Raw genomic sequence first — 23290 nt, 5'->3', positions numbered from 1 at the left:
CCGTTCCGGACAGATGTTGGTTTTTCTTCTTAGCTGATGTTGGTTTTCCTTTAGGAACCATTGTGTTGACTTAAAGTCTTTGACCATGTAAGCATGTTGTTTTCAAACACAGTTAATCATTGTCTCTTGTCATTTTAGCAGTTTAGGATTTTTCCATACTTCATTCTCCAAATGATGTCTTCAGGTTATATAGGCACCAGTCATACACTTTTCATACAGTTTCATTCAATCCACACATAATATTAATCACACATTTAGACTTTCCACTTGGGGTGAGCTTTATATGCCTAAACCAAAGATTCATAGAAAAATGAGTCTGGATTGGGAGAGGGTTGCCCTTTGACCTGTGCTCGATGTCCTTATCCAGTAGGTCAGATTTGCATCAGTGCTACTTACAATCTGTACAAATAATACATTTTAAAAAGAACTAAGTATGTCAAAACTGCATAATATATTTGTGTATGATAATATATGATAGTGAGGCATTGAAGCTGAGTGATATAAAAAGGTGAGTACAGTTAACACTCCAGACTCCATGGTTAGTAATACAAATATAAGGAATTGCATATAAATGTCTTTCTGTGTGTAGGCGATATCATCTTATATGGTAAAGTCAGAGGGTTGTTCGCATTCTCCCCAGACTTTGCTTTGGAGAATGGAAAACTGCCCCACTCCCACCATAGAAGTAGAAGTGGAGGCTTATCCAACACCAATATTGGTTTCTTAGCATAAGCAGTAAAATTACAGTGTATGATGTAAAATCTCATTTATATTTACATTTTAAAATTAGCAGTAAAGTTACCACCTGGATTTTGTGGTTGTTATTCTTCTTGCACAAATACATCCTTAGATAATTCTTTTTCTTTTTCTTTTACTATTACCCATCCAACTTATCAATTTATTTTATACAGGAAGTCTTGCTTCCACTTTTCTTCTTGTTTTGGCTAATATTAATGAGCATGATGTATCCAAACAAGAAATATGATGAGGTTCCTGATTCTGATTCTTATTCTGTGGACCATTCCAGTATATCTGAGTTTATTGTTGGTTATACACCAGCGAGTGAAATGACAAGAAAAGTCATGCACAAGATGTCTGCAGAATATTTTACAGAAGGTATTGTGAATTTTTATGCTGTTCTGTCTTTCTAGAAATGTAATCTTTTTACAGACACTCATTTGAAATATAGATATCAGAATTAATGATCAAATATGTTTCCTATAAGGAAAATATTTTCCTTTTCAAGGGCTTTTCATTCCTATTTTGTTATGGGCCAAGAGCCTTCATTGACATTCCAGAGCCACTGCCTTAATCACAAGCATTTGGTCACATAAGGACATCTGATTCCTCCTGCATTCAGTGTCTCTCTGACAGATGCCACCAAAGGCTTGATAAGGAATTGAGAAGAGACGAGGATGTTTGGAAAGGAGAGAGTACAATACAAAGAAAGGGGTACCCTTTTCATTTGTGCAACACATAAACACCTATTCTTGTCCAAATAGGGAAACTTCTGTTGTCTTAAAAGAACTTAACTCCTATTATGCCTGTCACTGATGAGTGGTTAAAAGCTCATTTACACAACCCATCCTGGCTTTGATATGAGGAAAAGGGTTAGAGGTTAAAGCATAGAGCTTTCAATTGAGCAGTATTTCGTTTATAGCAAGCCAGGCATCTTCATTGACATTCCAATACCACTGCCTTAATCACATGAATAAGCAAGATAGGATTTATACTTTCCAAGAATAAGAAAATAAGCTCAGGATTTGTGTGACTTACTCACCATTGCAACTGGGTAAAGATTACTCCAGCTAATTGACTTACGGAGTGGTAAGCAGACAGCATGGAGAGCAGAAAGCTGTAATCAATAGGATTAGGCTCCAAAAAAGGGGAAAATAACAAATAAAGCTTCCTAGTATGTAAATAATAGCTGTATTAATTCATAGAACTTGATATCCTGTATTATTTAACATTGTTATGCAGAAATAATTTTCTGAGCTCTCATCCATTTATCAAAACAGACATATATACCTACCTAGGATAAAAGCATAAATAGCGACTGGGCATAAATATTTTGGACTGGGCTAATCAACGAGGAGGCAGCTAAAATATAGGATTGTATTTCTGTTGACACAAATCTTCAGAGAAGAGAGTAATTAGACAAAACACTTTTTTCCAGGAATAATTACAGAAGAATTTCTAAGTGAGCAAGAAATGCAAGAAGCTAGTGTTCGCAGCCCTCGAAACTTTGTGGGTGTAATTTTCATGGATTCTATGTCCTACCAGCTCAGGTTTCCTCCTGAAAAGGTTCCAGTATCTGCAATTCATGTGGAATCAAGAGGTAATCTCTATGTCTGTACTAATAGAAAATTGTGGCATATATCCCTATCCAGCAATTATCTAATTCAGGATGCCAGCCAGTTTGTAAAAAGAACATTGCAAAATGCAACTTTTCCCTTCCTACAGTGCTATGCTGAAAAACCTTGAAGTAGCATTTTGCTGCTACATATACACTGCGAGTGGTGGGAGTGTTTTGTAGCTAAGAGGATATGCTCCTTCCCCCACATCTCCAGAAAGATTAGGCATTTTCCGTTTTCTTCCCCATCTTCTATGCCAGTTAGCTTCAGCATTCTGTGACTCAGCTCCATTCAACCACTAACAATGTATTGATAAACACCTTAATCAGATCAAGACTACACTAAATTATACAGCAACCTCATTTTCTTGATACTGTGGTGCAGTGATATAATGTGTCTCTAGGCATCATTGTATATTGGACATTTTTTTATTGCTACATATAATTACATGTTTCTAGCCAGTGCTTCTCTACTTCCTATTTTTGACACATAGTATAAGAATTTATTTCAAGTAATGGCCAGATTTCAATACACATTCAGTGAACTGAACAAAACAACAACTAGACTGTATTGATACTCAATAATAACAGATGTGGAATAGAAAATACTTTTGAACCTAACACCCTCCCCACTTGAAACCAATGGAATGAATAATCAATGTTTGTATCTTTGATACTAATACTTCAGTAAAAGGTCCACATTTGTTTAGTTTGTATTCCAAATTGAAACACTTTATCACTAACCAGTAATGATCAGGCAGCAAACCTGTATTATTTTCTGCCTTGAAAATGCTGTGGCTGGGAACTTACTGTATGCAACATTTCCACATATATTTTTTGACAGAAAAGAACATTTTGTGTGCTTTAATCATAATTTTCTACACACAATATGCTGCTTCCTGCAGAAAAGTGCATTTCTACACAGAAAATGCTGTTGCTTACAGAAGAGTGTGAATTTTGTGCAAAGTAAATCACAGATTTAAATCATAGAACTGGAAGGAGCCATATGGAATCATGTGAGGCATTGAGTCCAGTCTCCTGCTCAGTGCTGGGTCTTTCTTCAGATAAACCATGCTAGGCAGATTCTTTTCAGCACAGGATTATTTTTGTTAGGGTTGCCCTAACCCTTGAAAAACAGGTTTTGACTTTTTTTTTTCATATATGCCAACTGCACCTACATAATTGCAGCATTACAATATCAGATTTAGCACCTTGCTTATCTTACAATTGATGTATGCAGTCAGTTGTCATGTTCTGCATTCAATATAAGGCAAACAGGCAATTTATACAAAACATAAATGGGCACAAATGTGACATCATAAATAGCATCAAATATACTTAAAAACTAGTAGGATAACACTTCCCAAGAAATTATGTCACAGACTTTGAAGTAGCTGTAAGGAGCAAAGTATCCCCAAATGGAGATGAAAAGCGGGGGGGGGGGGGGGGGGGGAGAGAGAGAGAGAGAGAGAGGGAGAGAAAGAAAGAAAGAAAGAAAGAAAGAAAGATTGATCACATTTTCCAGTGAAAAACTGGTAAGCTTATGTTGGTTAAAATTGTTCTTCATTTTAAATATATTATTGAAATTGAGGATTTAGCACATATATTATTTGACTGTAAACTGTATCAGAAGGTGAGAGATTTGTTCCTTGGTCCATATATCAAACGGAAAATGCATTGGGAATCGCACATCAGAACAATGTATTTTATATGTGGTCAAGATCAAAAAATAACATATAAAACGGCTCTATTTTTGAGCAAGACAATATGTTTGAGATCCACATATGTGGGGCTGATTGGGGTAAATTGTAGGGGTGACAATGAAATATGATGTATACATTCAGTTTTATCATATTTATTTATTGTATTGTTACAAGTGTTTTATCTAATTTTTGTATAGAATGTAATCACGTCTTTGCAAGCCTGGTTGTTTGGCTTGGTACTTTGACATGGCCTAAGGGCTAATCAATAAAATGTTCTTCTATATTATTATTATATTTATATTTATTTATACCCCACTTTATCTCTCCTGAAGGAGAGTCAAAAGCGACTTAATATGAAAACATTAGCATATAATTTAAAATATACAAATATGCAAACATTAAAACAGAATTAAATATAAAAAGTATTTAAAAATGCACAGTTAAAATCCATTAAAACATATTCAAAGTTAAAAACCACAACAGCCCCTGACATGATCTTAACAACCTTCTTTTTTGAAAACCTTTCTGAATAAAAAGGTTTTAGCCTCCCACCGGAAGGACAGCAGGGAAGGGAGCATTCTGGCTTCCTTGGGAAGAAGGGAGTTCCAGAGTTGAGGGGCACCACCAAGAAGGAAGGCCCACTCACTTGTTCCCGAGCTTTAGATGGAGGTGGGACCAAGAGAAAGGCCTCTCCTGAATATCTTAGGGTTTGGGCAGATTTATACAAGGGGATGCTGTCAGCCAAATAGCCTGGATCTAAACTGTCTAGGGCTTTAAAGTTCATAACCAGCACTTTGAATTGTGTCCGGAAACAAACTGGCAGCCAGTGGGGCTGCTGTAATGGGGGGTTGTCTGCGCACTGTAGCCAGCCCCAGTGAGCAGCCTGGCTGTAGCTCTTTGGACCAGCTGAAGTTTCCGAGGACCTCTTATTTGATAGTGCAGTTAACTGAGTACCTAAAATGTTAAATACTTAAATTTGTTTGACAACGTAAACTGCAATATAGCATAGGTTGCTAATTTGTGCTGACAAGCTTTTTTATTTTGTGCATTCTTACTAAATTTGTCTGTCTATAACCTCCCCACCCTATCCTCCATACTGTTCTATGATATCTGGACACTACATTCTTGACCTCTTGCACAGAATTGTAGGGCAAACTATTTATGCCAGCCTAGCCAGTAGCCTGGTTAGCTGAATTTGTAGTACAAAGAGCTAATGTAAACTCAGGCTTAATGCCTGTGAAGAATTAACAAGCAAAATTAAGTTTAGGTTGTCCTTTTATTACTTCAGCTAGTTGTCCAAGGCCTTCCAAGATATGTGAAGCTGAAAAATACTGGCACTATGGATTCACAGCTCTACAGATGTGCATTGATGCAGCAATAATACAGGTATATTAAATAATCAGCAAGGAAACTGAAATATGTTGGAATTATAATAGATGGACTGTATACTACATTATGTTTTTTAGTAGTAATTACAACAATAGTTGCTTTTGTGACTAATATGTAATAATGATCACAAGGATATCAATACTAATATTTATCTGGATATAATTAATTTACTAATTGACGAATCTATATAGTGAAAATAATTCATTCTGACATGTATCTTGGAATCTTTAAGGAAAGCAGGACATTACAATTTGGAATCTGGCCATGTTTTATACAATCCTTAAAGAACACCCAACTGCTAACAGCAAAATTAAATCAATTTAAATTAAAAATAAGCAAGCATTTGGAAGAATGTTTTTTAAAAACATTTGTTTACATTAGTAATGCAATCTAGGTAAGGAGCATATGTCATTATATGTTGGCTTGTGGTCTTGGAAATAATTTTTACATAATAGCAAGAAAAGTACAAAATCACATTTTAACCATTTTCCTCTTTTTAGTTGAAAACTAATCACTCAGTTTTGGAAGACCTGGAACAAACAAAAGCTATCATGATGGGAGAATCTGCCATTATGGAAATAGATAATTCTCCTCGGGCAATCATTTTAATTTACCTCGTAATTGCCTTTTCACCCTTTGGTTGTTATTTGGCAATTCATATTGTGGCAGAAAAAGAAAAGAAATTGAAAGAGTTTTTAATGATTATGGGGCTTCATGACACTGCCTTTTGGTAAGTATGTGCATTGCTTCTTTGATTTTACATAAACAAAGCATATATTGTCTTATAACACTATCTGTTTACTTCACTAATTGCTGTGTTAGTTATGGGGGAAGGAAGCACATCGTGTTGTAACAGCCTTATTGTTAAAGGAATGTAAGATGTTTGACAGATATCTGCCATTCCTACCTCTTTTTAAAAATTGGGTCCTCACTCAGCAGTAAATGAGCCTAGTTTCTGCACTTCTTTTGAAAATGTTTTCATCGCCCTGAAGTGCTTTGTTCACTAACCATATTTATGTATATGTGCTGGTTAACAGTAACATTTTAAATGTGTGCAAAGTTTTGCATAGCAGTGGAGGTTAACATCTGAATATTTAAATATCTTCTTGCATGTGGTTTTCATTATGCAACACCACTTTACATAGGGTGCTTTCTTCATACAATTGTATATATTTTCTTTCATACCCATAGGCCTTTTTGTTGCCTTCTAAGTTTCTTGGTGTCTTTGATCTGTTTTGTCTCAGTGTGTTGAGCTTGTTAGGATCCTTTTGAGGAGGTTTTCAGTTCTCTCAAAGATAATGACATAAGAACTAGTGGTATTTTTTTCTATGTGCCCTTGCTTGATAACAAGATCCCAAAATTGCTGATGTTCTGTGAAGAGTGAGAGCTTTATGGTCTGGGTTGATTGTAGATGGGGTAGCACTTTTTAAAAAATATATATGTTGACTAATTTCTGATGGAATTTCCCTCAGTGGCCACTCACTGGGGAGAGTCAATCCCCCACCTGATAACACACACACACACACACACACACACACATATGGTCAGTCAGTGTTGGTAGTTTTAATTACACATGACAACCCCATCTTCTCATCACAAAATGACCCTGGAATCATATTATAAGTGCAGCATTATTGAGATGAAAATGGCAGATGTTTTCTTTTTTAAAAAACCGAATTTCTGTCATCACTGATTATTGTAAAACTTGGATGGGCAAAAGCAATATTGAGGCTCAGTGAAGGATGGATCTACACTGTCCTATATCCCAGGATCTGATCCCAGATTATCTGCTTTGATCTGGAGTCTACACTGCCAGATGATGTGGGATAAGCAGAAAATCTGGGTTTAAATCCTGGGATATAGGGCAGTGTAGATTCAGCCCTACTCTAGATCACACTTCTGTTGGCTATGAAGCCACCATGATTTCCAGAGCCTCCTAATTTACCATTTAAAAAACTTTTTCATGGTTTTTCAGCAATTTCTGACCTCAAAACTATGCAGAACTCTTCTGCTGCAACATATGAACACATGCAAAACATATTGCAACTTTATCCCCACAAACCCCTCAGAATCCCATATTGCCCCCAAATATCTCTGCTCCTCACAAAATTGACCTGTTTGGACTTGCCATTTCTGATAGGTTTGGCCTAGGAAGGGCTGGGAGAAATTACCCCTGAACCTCTATACAATTGCCTGCCCTGCTGTAAAGAAAAGTGGAAGGTTTGCAGTCTCCTTGCTTATGCTAAGAGCTCTTCTACACATGCTGTAAAACCCGGAAATAACCGGGATAACAGGGCGTGGTAGTGGCTATATGACATTTAGCCAAAGTGCAGGAGGGATCGGGTTAAGAGATTCAAAAGCACGTGCTTTAAGGTGCACTTGTAACAAGATTCCAGCTGAAAAATGTGCACTTTTGCATGATGTTATATCTCTGCAGTCATGCAAAACATGTACTTTCCTTCTCTCCCTTCTGTGTAGACTGCTCCAGCACGTGTGCACTTTTAAACAGCCCGAAACAGCTGTTTTCCTTTCCATTGCTGGAAGATTTGGTATTCCAACACTTTTGTTTTTAAAGAAGAAATTCTAAGCAGGCAGCCACTGTAAAGGCCAAATTACAAAGAGTGCACTTTTTGCTGCTACTCATTACATTCAGCAGCAAATACTTCTTTGGGTTCAAGATTTTGAAAATTGAGGTGTGTATTAGATTCTATGGCACTTTAGTAAAGGTAAAGCTTTTCCCCTGACAGTAAGCCTTGTCATGTCCGACTCTGGGGGTTGGTGCTCATCTCCATTTCTAAGTTGAAGAGCCTGTGTTGTCTGTAGACGCTTCTAAGGTCATGTAACTGGCATGGCTTCCTGGTGTGCCATTGCCTTCCTGCTGGAGTGGTACCTATTGATCTATTCACATTTGCATGTTGTCGAACTGATAGTTTGGCAGTAGCTGGGACTAACAGCGAGAGCTCACCCCTCTCCCCGGATTCAAACCGCTGACCTTTTGGTCAGCAAGTTAAGCAGCTCAGCGGTTTAACCTGCTGCACCATCAGGGGCTCCCATGGCACTTTATGCTCAAGTAAATACAATATTTCCACGCTTTCTTACATAAGTTCCCACTACTGTATTTTGGGCAAGAATTTAAAGAAGGAAACGCTTCCCCCATACTTGAGCAGTATTTTCAGAAGACTGGTCCATTTCTAGTTGCAATAAGTGGAACCAGCAAGGAGCTTTAATGCAAAATAGTTAGGAAGATTCCCCTCCCCCCACCTTGCTCCACTGGCTGTTGGTGATTGTGAGTATTCATGCTCCCTTGTGACAATAACCCTGAAATATAGCATTTTTTCACTTTTTCCAGCGTCTTGAATCATATGGCAAAATTGATATAATTACTGTGATAGCTGTTTCTGTGAGGTTTTGGTTAATCATATGCATGGCATTTTTAAGGAATTTATTTCAGGATTTGTGCTGTACTTCTATGTTCTATTCATTTGCAAATTTGTATTAGGGCTCATTCATACATCACTGAATGACATTTAAGAAATGTGGCTTTAGCTTACTCTTTTTCGTGGTCTGTATTGGGTACAGTGCATGTATAGAGCATTCAGAATCTTCCAGAGCTTTATGGGAGAAACTGATATTTCTTCCTACAACCCTATGCATGTTTACTTGTAAATAAGTCCCATTGTGTTCCATGGAACTTAGGTCATAGGATAAGTGTACATAGCGAGTGAACCCTTAATCTATGACTTTCTAATAAGGAAGAGATTATTTCCCTTTCCTATTGGTTTATTATCTGGCCGTACTACAGTTATTTTATTTTGCTGTCCCCCCTGCTTGTGTTACTTTTCTGGTTTTGTTTTCTTGCATGTTTGATGCACTGTGAGTTTTCTTAAGTACTATGCTTTGATAGTATGCTTCTCACATTGGTTAATCAGGATTGTCTGTGTCTCCCAGTAGATAGCTGGAATCATTCCCAGACTATCATCTTTTTTCCTCTTTCCCACCCACAAGAAAGAGAGAGAGAGAGAGAGAGAGAGAGATTCATTCAATACGTCTGGAAGATAAATTTGGTTTCTTTGTATTTTAATTTGAATCTATCCAGTTGAAATTTCCTGTACCAATAAATAAATGAAACACTTTTATCCTTTATTAATATACCTTTCTTACATAATGTGCATATTCTGACAGATGCATAAAACTAGTTAAAACAACATAAAATGCATTGTGTTAACACACACACACATATATATGAGAGATAAAATGAATATTGGGACACAGCCAGAAATATACATATGTTTGAGTTTATCTTTAAGAAAATTCTGATGCGTAAACTGGATAGAGTAAATTTACAACTAAAAAGCAAGAACATTGATAGTAGCTGAAATGCACAGATTTGTCCATCTGACTGATACTTTCATTGCATTGATCCCCAAGAGGAATCTCTGTGACAGAAATACCATTGTAGTGATCCATTACCAGAGTCACACACCAGAGACTGCCAAAAGTCTATAGCAATAGACAAGTAGCCATGACTTACGTAGCTTTAAAATCTAAGCTTTTTAGTCGCATAATGTTTTGTGAATTAGAATTGACTTTGTCTGATGCATGAACTGATATCATCCATTGGCATGGCTGATATATAACAAAGATCCTTTTCTGTCAGTGGCAGAACTTTCTGTTGGCAGAACTTTCTTCTACTAGCCACTCTAAAAGATTTACTAATAAAAATGGTCTACTGCGGTGGTTCTCAACCTGTGGGTCCCCAGATGCTCTGGCCTTCAACTCCCAGAAATCCTAACAGCTGGTAAACTGGCTGGGATTTCTGGGAGTTGTAGGCCAAAACACCTGGAGACCCACAGATTGAGAACCACTGGTCTACTGGTAGAAAAGTTCACAAAGCGGCAGTGATGAGGTAGATTTGGGAAGGGTCATGTTAGATCTAGATATCTTCTGTTGCCCTTCCCAGGGACACAGCACATCTTAGACCAGGGGCCATTTATCCGGCCCCCATGGCACAAGGGCAGAAGGGGGTTGGGCTAAATGACCCAAGGGGCCTCTTACAACCATTATTATTATTATTATTATTATTATTATTATTATTATTATTACTATTAACATTGAGGCTGGGTGGACATCTGTCAGGGGCAATACTAACAGCTTTTGGTGCACAAAGGCAGAAGGGGATTGGACTAAATGGCCCAAAGGGTCTCTTCCTACCCTCTTTATTGTTGTTGTTGTTGTTGTTGTTATTATTATTATTATTATTATTATTATTATTATTAACATTGAGGCTGGGTGGTCATCTGTCAGGGGTGCTTTGCTTGTGCTTTTGGTGCACAAAGGCAGAAAGGGATTGGACTGAATGGCCCAAGGGGTCTCTTCCAATCCTCTTTTTTATTATTATTATTGTTGTTATTATTTTGTTATTATTATTACTATTAATTATTATTGCTCAGTGGCCAACTATAGTCCGGCCCTCCAACGGTCCGAAGAATCATGAACTGGCTCCCTGTTTAAAAAGTTTGGGGACCCCTGTCTTAGACCAAGGTTCAGCAAAGTAATTCACAGCAGAGACCATGGATTCACACAGCTTCAGCTGTCTTAACATTGACTTAACTGATCCATGGTCATCTTGGCCAGTTAGGTTTGTATTCTTAATATTCTTGTGTGCAGGATCCAGTTGTGAGACTTTACAGTTTTCAAAATAACCTGCAGTCTCGTACAAATAATCTGTCTTTAGCTACAGAGATAACTGAATCTTCATGGTGTTTTCCCTTTTTCTAGGCTTTCTTGGGTCCTACTGTACACCAGTCTGATATTTGTCATGTCCCTTCTCATGTCGGTCATTGCAACATACTCTTGGCTCTTTCCCAAAAGTAGCAGCTTTGTGATCTTTCTTCTTTTTTTCCTATATGGAACATCCTCCGTAAGTGTGTGCGTGTTTGTGTATCATTGTCAGTATACTTTGTGTACTGAAAGTATTGTGTTTTAGACATTTAGACTTAAATATTGGCATACTTAATTTCTGATCCTTTTCTGTTTGCACTTGAGTAATAATGGACAACATAAAAATGTCATTACATTTTAGAAGATATTTATTTCTCATTTTAACATTTTTTTCGTGTCAGGAGCGACTTGAGAAACTGCAAGTCGCTTCTGGTGTGGGAGAATTAGCCATCTGCAAGGAAATGACTGTTAGCAGCATAATTCCATTTGATCCAGTTTTTACCATAATGCAGATTGTGTCCCTCCTTTAGAACTTTTTAAAAGAAGTTGTAAAATATTTTTTTCTTTTCCAGCAGTAGCAAGGCAATAGTTCATCTCAGCAAAATTACACTGATTTTAGTGGACTGAGAGGCTCATAAGAGGTTTTTTAAAAAATATTAGTCTTCTGACTTCAGGCAGTTAATGCTTCATGATGATTGCAGGCAGTCCATCATGTGAGTGATTGAGCAGCTGCTTGCAGTCTTTTGGGTACTGAGTAACCCAGTTACTGTAATGTCATGAGGATACTTTAGGCAAATCTGTGGCACTTAAGATCTTTATTTCTGTGTGATGTAGTTCTCTGATCTGAATTTTTTTGTCCATACTTTCTTGTTTATTATTATGATTCTGCATTCTGCAAATGAATGCTACAGTTTCATTAGCATCTTCTCTAGGAATGTATATTTCTGTAACATTTTATACACTTGAAATTATGTGACTCAGATTGTGTCGCAGTGATTTACATTATTTGTTTTCTGACCTAGAGTCTTAACGCAAGTGTTACATTTGCAAAGACAAACAGTTTTTCATTATTGCCACATCTAACATATTCCTTATTGTCTTTTTCTGGTCTCATGGCCAAAATGAGACAATGTTGTATCAGATCAAAGCTTTCCTAGGAAAAAAATTGGTTTGATGAAGCTAACTTGTTTCCTACATCAGAAATTTTTATTGCGACAACAAAAATGTTCTGTATAAAGATTGATTTCAGAATTGTGAATAATTCTTGTGAATTGAAATGATCGTTCCCTTCATTTTTAGGTCTTATTTGCATTTATGTTGACTCCTCTTTTTAAAAGATCAAAACATGTTGGTACGGTGGAATTTTTGTCGACCTTGGCTTTTGGTTTTGTGGGCCTAACGATTGTCCTAATGGAGGATTTCCCAAAATCATTTGTGTGGTTCCTAAGCCCTTTGTGTCAATGCACATTTTTAGTTGGTGTTGCACAGGTCAGTAAAGGGTTTTACTTACTTGCTGTTATTGTGTACAGGATTCTAAGAACAATAATTCCACTGTAGCTCAAACCACTTAATATTATAATGTTAAATTTTCATCCTAGAATAAAAATATATCACAAATATTTATCTTGTTTAAAATGTACAGTGAATTTATTTACTGGTGTTTTTTCCCCTCTTTACTTAAACCATAAACTTTCTGCCTTTTTAAAAGAGATATAATTTTTTTATTTCCTTCAGCATAAGTACTCCTTCATCAAAAGTTGAGTTATTGTAACAATAATGCAGTTACAAATCTCCAGAAACCATCACATATGATGCATTGCTTTTGGGCAAATGTGAATATTGTGCATCTGTCTAACCTTTTGTGTTTTTTATGATTGCTTTTTTCCATTAGATTTCAATACTTTATCCTCAAAGTACCGAAATCTGGGTGGATTTTAAAAATAAATTGATTCTAAGTGAATCACTCTGACAAAGTTGTGAGTAGATCTGCTTGCATATAGGCTATAGTGAGTGTTTCAGTTCCAGAATCTAGTGATTTTGTAAGTCTTTGGCTGTACACAGATCCTCAGGTTTCACAGTGAGCCCTCAATAATTACAGTATCTGGAATGTATCTATTTCTATGGCAAAAATAATTAGTACTCATTTTGAATAGAATTCTGAAATTATGCAAAAAATTAAAAGGTATAATTTTACTTGCAGTTCTAACTAAGACCAAATATCCAGAACTCAAGTTCCATCTAAGAGAACCTGGAATTGGTGTTTATTTTTTGAAATAAATTACTGTAGTTATTTTTCTCCTTAAAAGCGTTTTAATTTTCTCATTAAGGAAGAGCTTGGATTGAAACATATTCTGAAAAGTTTCATGTATATATGCTTTGTTTTAGTAATAATGTTATTTACTATTAATAGATTACTAATTTAGTGTCCATATTCATGCATCCATCCATCACACAAATACTGGTGTTAAAGTAAAGTAACTTACAAGTACATAACCTTTTCTTCAACTTTCTTTGTTTTCTTGTCTGCCTTCATTAGTTCAGGTGAGACTTTCCCCCCCTTTTTTTGCTTCTTGTAAATACAATTCAGAATGTATAGTAAATGGCAGTGTGTCAATAAAATCCATGCCTGCTATGAGAACTACATCAAATAAATCCTTTTGATTTGGTAAGAAGTATCCTAGCAGTATTAGATGTTTTCCCAAAACTCTTCTTTTTTATAAGGTAATGTAACTACAATTTTCCTATTTGTTCACAGGTTATGCATCTAGAAGATTATGAGGAAGGAGCTGTTTTCTCAAATTTAACTCATGGTCCATATCCATTAGTTATTGCTCTTATGCTACTGGCCCTTGATAGTATGCTTTACCTGCTCCTGGCAGTATATCTGGATCAGGTTATTCCAGGTATGCTTGTATTTCTGTCATAGAAAAAAAATGAAGTATTTAACATTCAGAGTCCAATAAGTACATTAAATACAACCACATCATAAAATCAAAAGAATTGTGCAACTGGACAAAATCATGATGACTCAGTGTCTTCCTGCACACGTGTTTCCATTCTCATGATTAAATAGGTCAATACATTCAAGTGTTTTGAAAGCTAAATTTTAAAATTGTGTTTAAAATCTTGAATTCAAATATGAAAGCAATAAAATGTGATTTGCTATTTTAGTATTGACATTTACACATTTGATATTCATACCAGTTCCTGCTGATCCAATCCCTCCAAAGAAATATAGGTTGAGAACTTAACATTGTAAATGAGAATTTGAACTTACATAGTTATATACTGGCCTTCTGCTGAATGCCTATATTGTGCATTCAATTGTGCCATTGTGCCTGCTTCCTGTTTCGTTTTGCAATGGGCAATGCAGAGTGCCAGTTGCAGCAATCCCAGTGAATAAAGTAGTATATTGAAGGAATTAAGGCATAGTTAGACAGACACCATCAATAAATAGACAACTGCATAGCTGGAATCCTGTTGGTTGGTTCCAGCTAGAGCAGGACGAGAAAATCAGTTCTTCAGTGGGCGCTTCCAGACATAAATTAAACCTGTGTGGAGCAGGTTTAGAAAAACCACTTTGGCATGGGTTTAAGTCCATACACACACACATATCCAAAACCAGGGCTTTCCCAGGAAGGGGGGAGGGTGTAGACAAGCTTTAAATTTTGAAAAAACTTACCAGGCCACCATTACGGTGGTCCTTCTGTCCTGGCACATAGAAATGATGTGTCAGAAGACAAGGAGGGGGCACAGGTGATTTTGCTTCAGTTTAAAACATGACAGGTCCCACAGTTTTGGGCCTATCTAGAAGGGCCCAATGATGAATTGCCTCATAGGTAATCCAACCAATTCAAAGGCAGTACTTTAATCTGGAGTAGCAACAGGGTTTAAGCCTATATTGAATCTGAAATTTACACCAAGCATGGGGGCATGGCAGCCCATCATACAAATGTGGTTATTTTATGGCTACATAAAGCAAAACAAATATATGAAACATTCCAGGGAATACACCCACACATGTACTGATGACATGGTCTTTTATATGTTTCAGCCCATAAATATATGCCTGGTTTCTTTGTTAACTCTCTTGTATTTGAAGCTGTTGATTTGAAAAGCAACAGTTTTATGTCTCGGTTAATAGTTTTTCACATAGTGGGTTGGCACAGATATAATGGCAATTATCAGCTGACGAAGCTGTTTGAAGGAACCTTGAATACCCACATTCCTTTCCTTCACATATTCTAGTGAGCCTCTTTAATTCTAGAAATTCAGTAGATTGGATACTACATATTTTATCTAAAATGAGATAAACTAATTTAAATGCAATATTTCCTGAGAACGTAGGACTGAAGTCAGTTGTATGTGTAATTCCTTGCTTCGGGGTAATGCTACTTATGCTGATATTTAAGGGAATACTCTTAATCAAAGTGTGAATATAAAGTCTTTATTGCAGTTGTTATATGCTGTGAAGTTACTTCTGATTTATGATAATTTTATATACTATATTTTATGACTGTCTTAACTGTTTTAACGCTTTAGTTCATTGTATTTTCGTGTAACGATGTTAATTGCCACTTGTAAGCCGCCCTGAGCCCCCTCGGGTGAGAAGGGAGGGGTAAAAATGATTGAAATAAATAAAATAAATAAATAAACTCTATTAATGAAAGCTTCCCACTCCAGCACCCCCAAGATATCCTGTTGTTCGCAGGGTCTTGCAAGCTTCGCTGAGTCAATTCATTTGTAATGTGATCTTCCTCTTTTCCTAGTTACCTTCAGCTTTATTAACAATCATTTCCATTGAGTCACATTATGTGACAATATGGTCAGAGTTCAATAGCTTCAGTTTAGTTATGTCATTTCTAATGAGAATTCAGGCTTGAATTGATCTCTAACCAATTTATCTGTTTGGTGACTTATGTTGTCTATACCACACTCTCAAGTACCGTGTTTGGTGTCCAATCAGTGTTTTCTTGAATGTCAGCATAGAATTTCAATTTATTTTTTTCTGTCTCTCTAGTAGGAGCATAAACTGGAATTTGCTTATTCTGAAATGTTTTTATGCAGTGCTATGACTTTGAATTATAGCTTCTGACTGTTTTGTTACATTATGACTCACTATTAATGCCACTCCATTCCTTTTTGACATCATTTGATTGAAGATTTCCTATACCCATCTACTTTAGTTCACTCGCACCAAGTACTGCAATGTTTATGCATTCAGTTTTTTGTTTTATAATGTCTAGTTTCCTCTCTTCATGCTTCTCACATTTCCTGTTCTTAGTATTTGTGTTGTGGTACTCCAGACTTTCTGTTCACATCTGCACTTATGAGTAACTGAACATCATTTTGGCTTGAGTCCATTAGACACAGTAATATTCATCGTTTTCTTTTGGTCTTCTCCAGTAACTGGAGTCTCATCTCTCTAGGCTAAAGTTTGTTTCAGTTTGGTTTGTATCATAGGGTTTTCAATACAATACAAAAATGCTTCCATGAATGTTTACCAATGCTTCATTTGGTGTGGTATGATAACACAGTAGCTAAAGTACCACACCTGTAGTCTGTAACAGATCTTCTACCCGTCGCATTGCGCATTGTTGCTGCCCCCCAAATATGCTTCCTCCTTGAGCTTCTCTGCTACACTGACCATTGGTTTTTTTTTAATTATGTTCTGTTAATGTGGTTGTTATTTCATGAAGAGGATACTTAGTCTAGTATCTTCACATTAAGATTCCACTCTGAGTGACAGTACCAAGAGACCAGACACTTATTAGGATTTGTACTGGCAGAATTACTCTCCTATGTTGCCTTTCCCTAGCAATCCAATATCAGCAAGCCATGACTATTAAAGCACTAGTATTTTCATATTGTATATCATATTTAACATTACAAATCTTTCTTTTATTATTCAGGGGAATATGGATTACGGCGAAGTATTTTCTTCTTCCTAAAGCCTTCATTTTGGGCAAAACGAACTAGGAATTATAAGGAATTAAATGAGAGCAGCATTAATGGGAACTTAGATTTCAGTGAGATAATTGAACCTGTATCTTCCGAATTCCAGGGAAAGGAAGCTATCAGGTATGATTGCTTATGTTATATAATCTCAACAATTAGTGTTATATAATCTCAGCTATTAAAATATGCAGTGCAGTGTAAGCGGGAATATTTCAAGTAGTAATAATTCACTATGTCTTGTATATGCAACAATTATATGTAGTAATAATCTGCATGTTCAAGTAATGTAGTGTTTGTTATATAGTATAGTATAGGCCATTTCTTTCAAAGCCATATTTGTACAATATTGATAGAGGAAAAAAATCTAATTAGGAAAAGTTATTGTTTACTTTCTGTGTTTTTAGTTGTAACAATGAGTTGACTTAGATTTAGTCATGTTTGGAGTGTGTAGCCACTTTTAGATAAATACAGCTTAACTGTCCCACACTAGAATAGGACACCTTACTCTCCGGAGCCATATTTTGTTGCAGAATTAAGGCATTATACTTCATTGTAGTAAACAGTTTCCTTAAATTCTGGCCATTTAGTATGTCAAATTAGCATGAATAAAACACTTGGAAGGTATAGACATCTTGGAAACTCTCTTATGCTGTATATTTTACAACAGGTGTAGGAATAATGCTATCCTCCAGGTGTTGTTTTTGTTTAGTTATGCAAGGCTTATGTGGTCATGATTGTTTCATTTCACTGTAATTGTTTTGTTGGGTTAGTGCACAAGTGCATATTTGTAATGATTGGAATGTGAATAATGTATCATAAACATAAGAAAATCTCAATATTGAAGAGATTATTGTTGAGGAAAAATATTCTGTCCTATCTTTGTGAACAGTAAGCCTTAAAACATGCTTCTTCATTCCCCCCCCATTGTTTTATAAAGTATATAATTGCTGCAGATTGTATGATGTTATTTTGCAGGGGAAATTCTATCAAATTGCTGCATCCCTTAAAAAAATAAAATTAGTTTATCTTCTTTCAGAATCAACGGTGTCCAGAAATCTTTTGTTAAAAAGGGTGAAACTGTGGAGGCTCTGAAAAGTAAGAATTTTTAGGGTTTCAACTATTTGCCACAAGTGGGAGTTCTTGAACTTCAAGTGCTGCCTGTTTTTTTTTGTTATTTGAGATATTAAATCTCATATAAAGCAGTGATAGCTCCTTAAAGGTAAATGGAAATGTGCTTTATATAAGTACTGATAGCAATGCTTAAAACTAGATCTACAGTGATTATACTCTTTGTTGCAAAAACAAGAAAGAGTCTAACAAAGACATATGTTTCTCATCATTTGGGTTTGGATAAGAATACCTAAAAACTGATTCTGTACCAAATTGCTTAATCCTTAAGATGCCTCATGACTCTATGTTCTTGTATCAGCACTTTCTAATGTCATTGATTCCTCTCCCCCCGTTACCACTTCATTCTTTTGCTAGGTTTAACATTTGATATATATGAAGGCCAGATCACAGCCTTGCTTGGACATAGTGGAACAGGAAAAACAACATTAACGAACATTCTTTGTGGATTATGCCCACCTTCTGATGGTAAATAGCATCAAATATATTCAGTTAGTCAAATTCCCCCTCATGTGGTGGGGGTTCTGATCTGTCTTGGAGGGAGGAGAGTGCCCCCCATTCCTCATAGGGAAGACTGCATGTTTTAATCTGCAATGGGTTGAATCTGCAGATCCCAAGACTCTGGATAAATGTGCACACAGTTCTTTTGTTACCTTTACATCTCTCCTCCAGAAAGAAAAGATAATTCCATTATATTGATAATGGATTTTTCCATTGCACCTTCACATTTCTTACTGTCTATATTCTTCACCTGAATTTTTAAAACTATCTTTTTGCGCTGGTATACCTTACAGAATAGGGAAAAAAACTTTTAAAAACCAGATAAGTACTTGTATTGTCCTTTTGTCATCCTTTCTGGATGGTCCTAGCATATCTATATAATGATTTCTATCTTCTATGCAAATTGTGAAACTTCAAATGGAGAAGAGCAGGTTCTAGTTTTGGAGGTGCCATTTAAATTTTTAAAATATTCAGAAATGTTTATCACAACATAGGAAAATTCAGTAGGGAATAATATAATAAGGATTCCTAGTAAATACATAGAGAACATTTTATCGCCTAATTTATGTGGCTATTTTGTATTGACATTTCTGTCATTGGGCTGTGGTTATGTTTATTTTTTATCTGATTTCTCTTTCAAATATCTTAGTGGTGATCTTTTTCCCCCCCCATTAGGATTTGCATCAATCTATGGATATAAAGTTTCTGAAATAGATGAAATGCTAGATGCAAGAAAGATAACAGGAGTGTGCCAGCAGTTAGACATATATTTTGATGTCTTAACAGTGCAAGAAAATTTATCAATAGTTGCGTCAATTAAAGGGATACCTCCTAATGATATGATACAAGAAGTGAGTAAATCAGATAATAATTATATACCTTTCATGTAATTTTTAAAATTTATTTAATGAAATCCTCAAATTACTTTTTTGAACTGTTGGAGTTGGAATGGGTGGGAAGAGATGAAAGAGCACTTCAAGAATTCTGGATCATGCCCATAATCTATTAAATATCCAGAGGACATACAATTGTTTTAATCTGTTAAAAACCTCAAGACCATATCATGATTATTAACTAAATAAATTAAAATATGACTTGATTTAATTACATGTTAATATGTCTTATGTTTATACAAGGTTCAGAAGGTTTTGCTAGATTTGGATATGCAGCCCATTAGAGATAACCAAGCAAAGAAGCTCAGTGGAGGACAGAAAAGAAAACTATCAATTGGAATGGCAATTCTTGGAGATCCAAAGGTAAACTGCACTTGGTTGGTGATAAAATAATTTATACCTTTTCCTGTTTTAACATCCAGGCTGTGCTTTGGAGATTGTCTGGATCCATATTCCATCTTTCAAGTGTAAAGAGACAATTTGTTGTTAGGTGGAAAGAATCAACCACTCAAACCATTCAGTTCTATTTCCCATAAATACAACATCCCTCTACAATTTTCTGTATTCTTTTCAGCATTCAGGTAGTATTCTGTGTCCACTACTGAGAAATTTCTTGAGTACACTCATTACTTACTGGACACAGATTTACTGTCAATCTGCTAAGGTACAGACAGATAACTCGAACCACCCGACCTTGAATTACCTTCTATGATAGTGGTGTCAATCTTGTGTCCCTCTAGAGGTTTTGGACTTCTGCTCACAGTATTCCTGGTGATTGGACAAGCCTGCTAGGGCTACTGGAAGATGTCAGCACAGACACCTCGAGGACCTGTTCTATGACATGCCTCTCTCTTATGTGTTCTATAACAGACACCTGTTCTATAACATACCTCTCTCTCTTACGTGTGGATTGTAGTATACACAAGAATAGGTAGATCATTTCAGGATTATTTTAATCTGTATTTTAAAAGTTACAACAATGATATTACAGATGCCTAAGTTTTCACTTCCAATAATCTCACAGCCAAAGAGTATTTCTATTGGTCAAAGAGGTTATGTTTTCTTTTCCTTGCCCAATAGGTATTACTCTTGGATGAACCAACAGCTGGCATGGATCCATGCTCTCGACATATAGTTTGGAACCTCCTGAAAAACAGAAAAGCTAATCGGGTGACAGTGTTCAGTACCCATTTCATGGACGAAGCAGACATTATTGCAGGCAAGTTCAGTTAGGAGCTTACCTGCTAAATGTATCATAGTCATAGTTAGCAAGAATAAAACACTTGGGATATATAGACATCTTGAAGTTTTTTTACACTATATATTTTATAATGGGTGGGAATCATGCTGCCCTCCAGATGTTGTTGGATTACAGATTCCTGCAAACTGAGCCAGCGTATCCCATGGTGATACTTGTTGCGAATTGCAGTCAAATGTCTGGAGGGCTCCATGATTTCCATTCCTGTTATACAACTAGAATGATTAAAAGTGTCTTTCCTCCTGCTGTTTCCAGATCGGAAAGCTGTGATTTCCCAAGGAATGCTGAAATGTCTTGGCTCTTCCCTCTTCCTTAAATCAAAATGGGGAATTGGCTACCGCTTGAGGTATCTTTTTGTCATCTGCAGGACTATGTTATTATATAATGCCCAAAATCTCATAAAAGTGTGAGGGTCTCTCAAAGTCACTGAAATCAATTACTTGTGACCAACATCTAGGTGTATACTGTTTAAATATTCAAATATGAACTCATATTTCTAAATTAATCTTTAAATCGATTCTTGTTCCTATAAATCAGAATTAGGGAAACTTCAGCCCAAGGGTTAGATTCATCTTGTGAGAACTTCTCTGTCCTACTCATTTTAAAAGCCTCTATAGGTGTCAATGAGTGTGTCTATGTATACACATTTATAGCCTTATATTTTTCTCTGTCCCCCTCCTAGTATGCACATAGACAGGTACTGTAACATCGAAGGCACAGCCTCTTTGATCAGGCAGCACATCCCTGAAGCCAGCATGTTAAAGCAGAATGAAGAGCAACTTGTATATGCCTTACCTTTCAAAGACATGGACAAGTTTTCAGGTACAGGTCATCTCTTTATGAACATGAATAAAAGTGGGGAGCAGATGGGGAAAGCAGTAACATCAAAGAGAGACAAAGTTGAAGAGGTATACATTAAACAAGGGGCTACTTTTTTCTATACTTTGATTATCTGTTAATAGCATTTTTTAAAAAGTTAGCTGACTGTAGAATCTCATGTATAAAACAGGGACATAGAGTAACACAAAATTTTGATAAAACATAATCGTAACAGTCAACTTTGCATCCATGGGATTTCTGAGTTGTAAAAATAACCACTGTAATAATGAGGACTTGGTATGTCTCAAGGGTTTTTTTTTTTACTTGTGTTTGCTTTAATTTTTTGGCTGCAAGTAATGATGAGTATAGTTGGTTTTAATACATGGAATAAAATAATCTTCTGAAATTACTTGACAGCAAGCTGGTATTTCTATATATTGACATTAAATGAACATTATTGTTTCCCTCTTTTACAAGTAAGTTTTGGGAAGTGAAACAAAATCTAAACCTTAAAAAAAGTTCAGTGGAACATTTTGTTCCTAATGTGCTTTTAAAAAATTGGGATGGAGGTTACATTGAAATTTGTGAGCTTGTTGCTGTTATGTGCCTTCAAAATGACTCTGGTTTAACATGACCCTATCATAGTTGTCCTAGCAAGATTCATTCAGAGGAGGCTTGTAGTTGCCTTCCCTTTGGCATAAGAGAATGGATTTTCCCAAGATCACCTATTGGATTTCTATGGCTGAATAGGGAGATTGTAACCTGGTCGCCCAGAGCCCTAATCCAACAATCAATCCACTACTACATTCTGGTTCTCACTAGTTCAGTAAAAATTTGTACACAATTGTTAAATAACACAATCCATAAAGCTTGGCTTTTGTAGTAAATACTTGAAGGGAATAAGGGAGCATGAGTACCAGGAAGTATTACAATGACTGTTTACAAGCAGTCATTTAACTTTCTTCTTCTAGCACTGTTTGCTGATCTAGACATTCATTCCCATTTGGGTGTTATTTCTTATGGAGTTTCCATGACAACCTTGGAGGATGTGTTTCTCAAGCTGGAAGCTGAAGCTGAAATTGACCAAGCAGGTGAGAAGCCATTACATAACCTCCTGAATGTGTTTCCTCAAATGATAAGATAATCATAATATTGTTGTTTAAAATCATAATGAAACTTTAAAAATACTATTGGTTAAAGATCACATTTATGAAGTACATGCAATGGGAGATCCTTAAGACCACAATCCTTACTTGTTATCAAGTAAGGCCCATGTAAGCAGAAAATAGCTGAGGATTTCAGAATGTGGCCCCATCTACACTACCATTTAATCCAGTTTCTGAATCCAGATTATCTGATTCGAACTTAATTATATGGTAATGTAGACTCATAAAATCAAATTAAAAGCAGATAATCTGGATTCAGAAAATGGATTATATGGCAGTGTAGATTGAGTCTAAGAGTCAGTGACCATGGGAGACCACTGATACTGATGCTTCGCTGGATAGATTTGGCTTTTTCCTGAGTCACTATTAAACATCTGGGACTTTTCAGTCTGCAAGTTCAG

General features: G+C 36.1%; 1 protein-coding gene across 3 annotated transcripts in view; it reads left to right on the top strand.

The window, feature by feature from the left end:
• Nucleotides 1-23290, top strand: part of abca5 (ATP binding cassette subfamily A member 5) — a 71238-nt gene that overhangs the window by 14053 nt on the left and 33895 nt on the right. For 2 of the 3 annotated variants that reach the window (XR_010003107.1, XM_008122005.3), the window contains exons 4-19: nucleotides 912-1116; nucleotides 2177-2338; nucleotides 5345-5442; nucleotides 5946-6175; nucleotides 11224-11365; nucleotides 12466-12654; nucleotides 13922-14069; nucleotides 17079-17247; nucleotides 18161-18219; nucleotides 18610-18720; nucleotides 19429-19604; nucleotides 19890-20009; nucleotides 20727-20865; nucleotides 21160-21250; nucleotides 21587-21726; nucleotides 22695-22814. Coding sequence is in view for 2 of the 3 variants with exons in the window: in XM_008122005.3 (XP_008120212.1) it covers nucleotides 912-1116; nucleotides 2177-2338; nucleotides 5345-5442; nucleotides 5946-6175; nucleotides 11224-11365; nucleotides 12466-12654; nucleotides 13922-14069; nucleotides 17079-17247; nucleotides 18161-18219; nucleotides 18610-18720; nucleotides 19429-19604; nucleotides 19890-20009; nucleotides 20727-20865; nucleotides 21160-21250; nucleotides 21587-21726; nucleotides 22695-22814 (2299 nt within the window). In the remaining variant the exon portion in view is untranslated. Of the gene's footprint in view, nucleotides 1-911; nucleotides 1117-2176; nucleotides 2339-5344; nucleotides 5443-5945; nucleotides 6176-11223; nucleotides 11366-12465; nucleotides 12655-13921; nucleotides 14070-17078; nucleotides 17248-18160; nucleotides 18220-18609; nucleotides 18721-19428; nucleotides 19605-19889; nucleotides 20010-20726; nucleotides 20866-21159; nucleotides 21251-21586; nucleotides 21727-22694; nucleotides 22815-23290 lie in introns of those variants that run through there. The other variant, XM_062971170.1, reaches the window with a different exon arrangement.

Source organism: Anolis carolinensis, chromosome 2 (assembly GCF_035594765.1).
Source record: "Anolis carolinensis isolate JA03-04 chromosome 2, rAnoCar3.1.pri, whole genome shotgun sequence".
NCBI lineage: Eukaryota > Metazoa > Chordata > Lepidosauria > Squamata > Dactyloidae > Anolis > Anolis carolinensis.
Note: the sequence above shows the minus strand (reverse complement) of the source record. Positions and strands in the feature narration are given on the sequence as shown.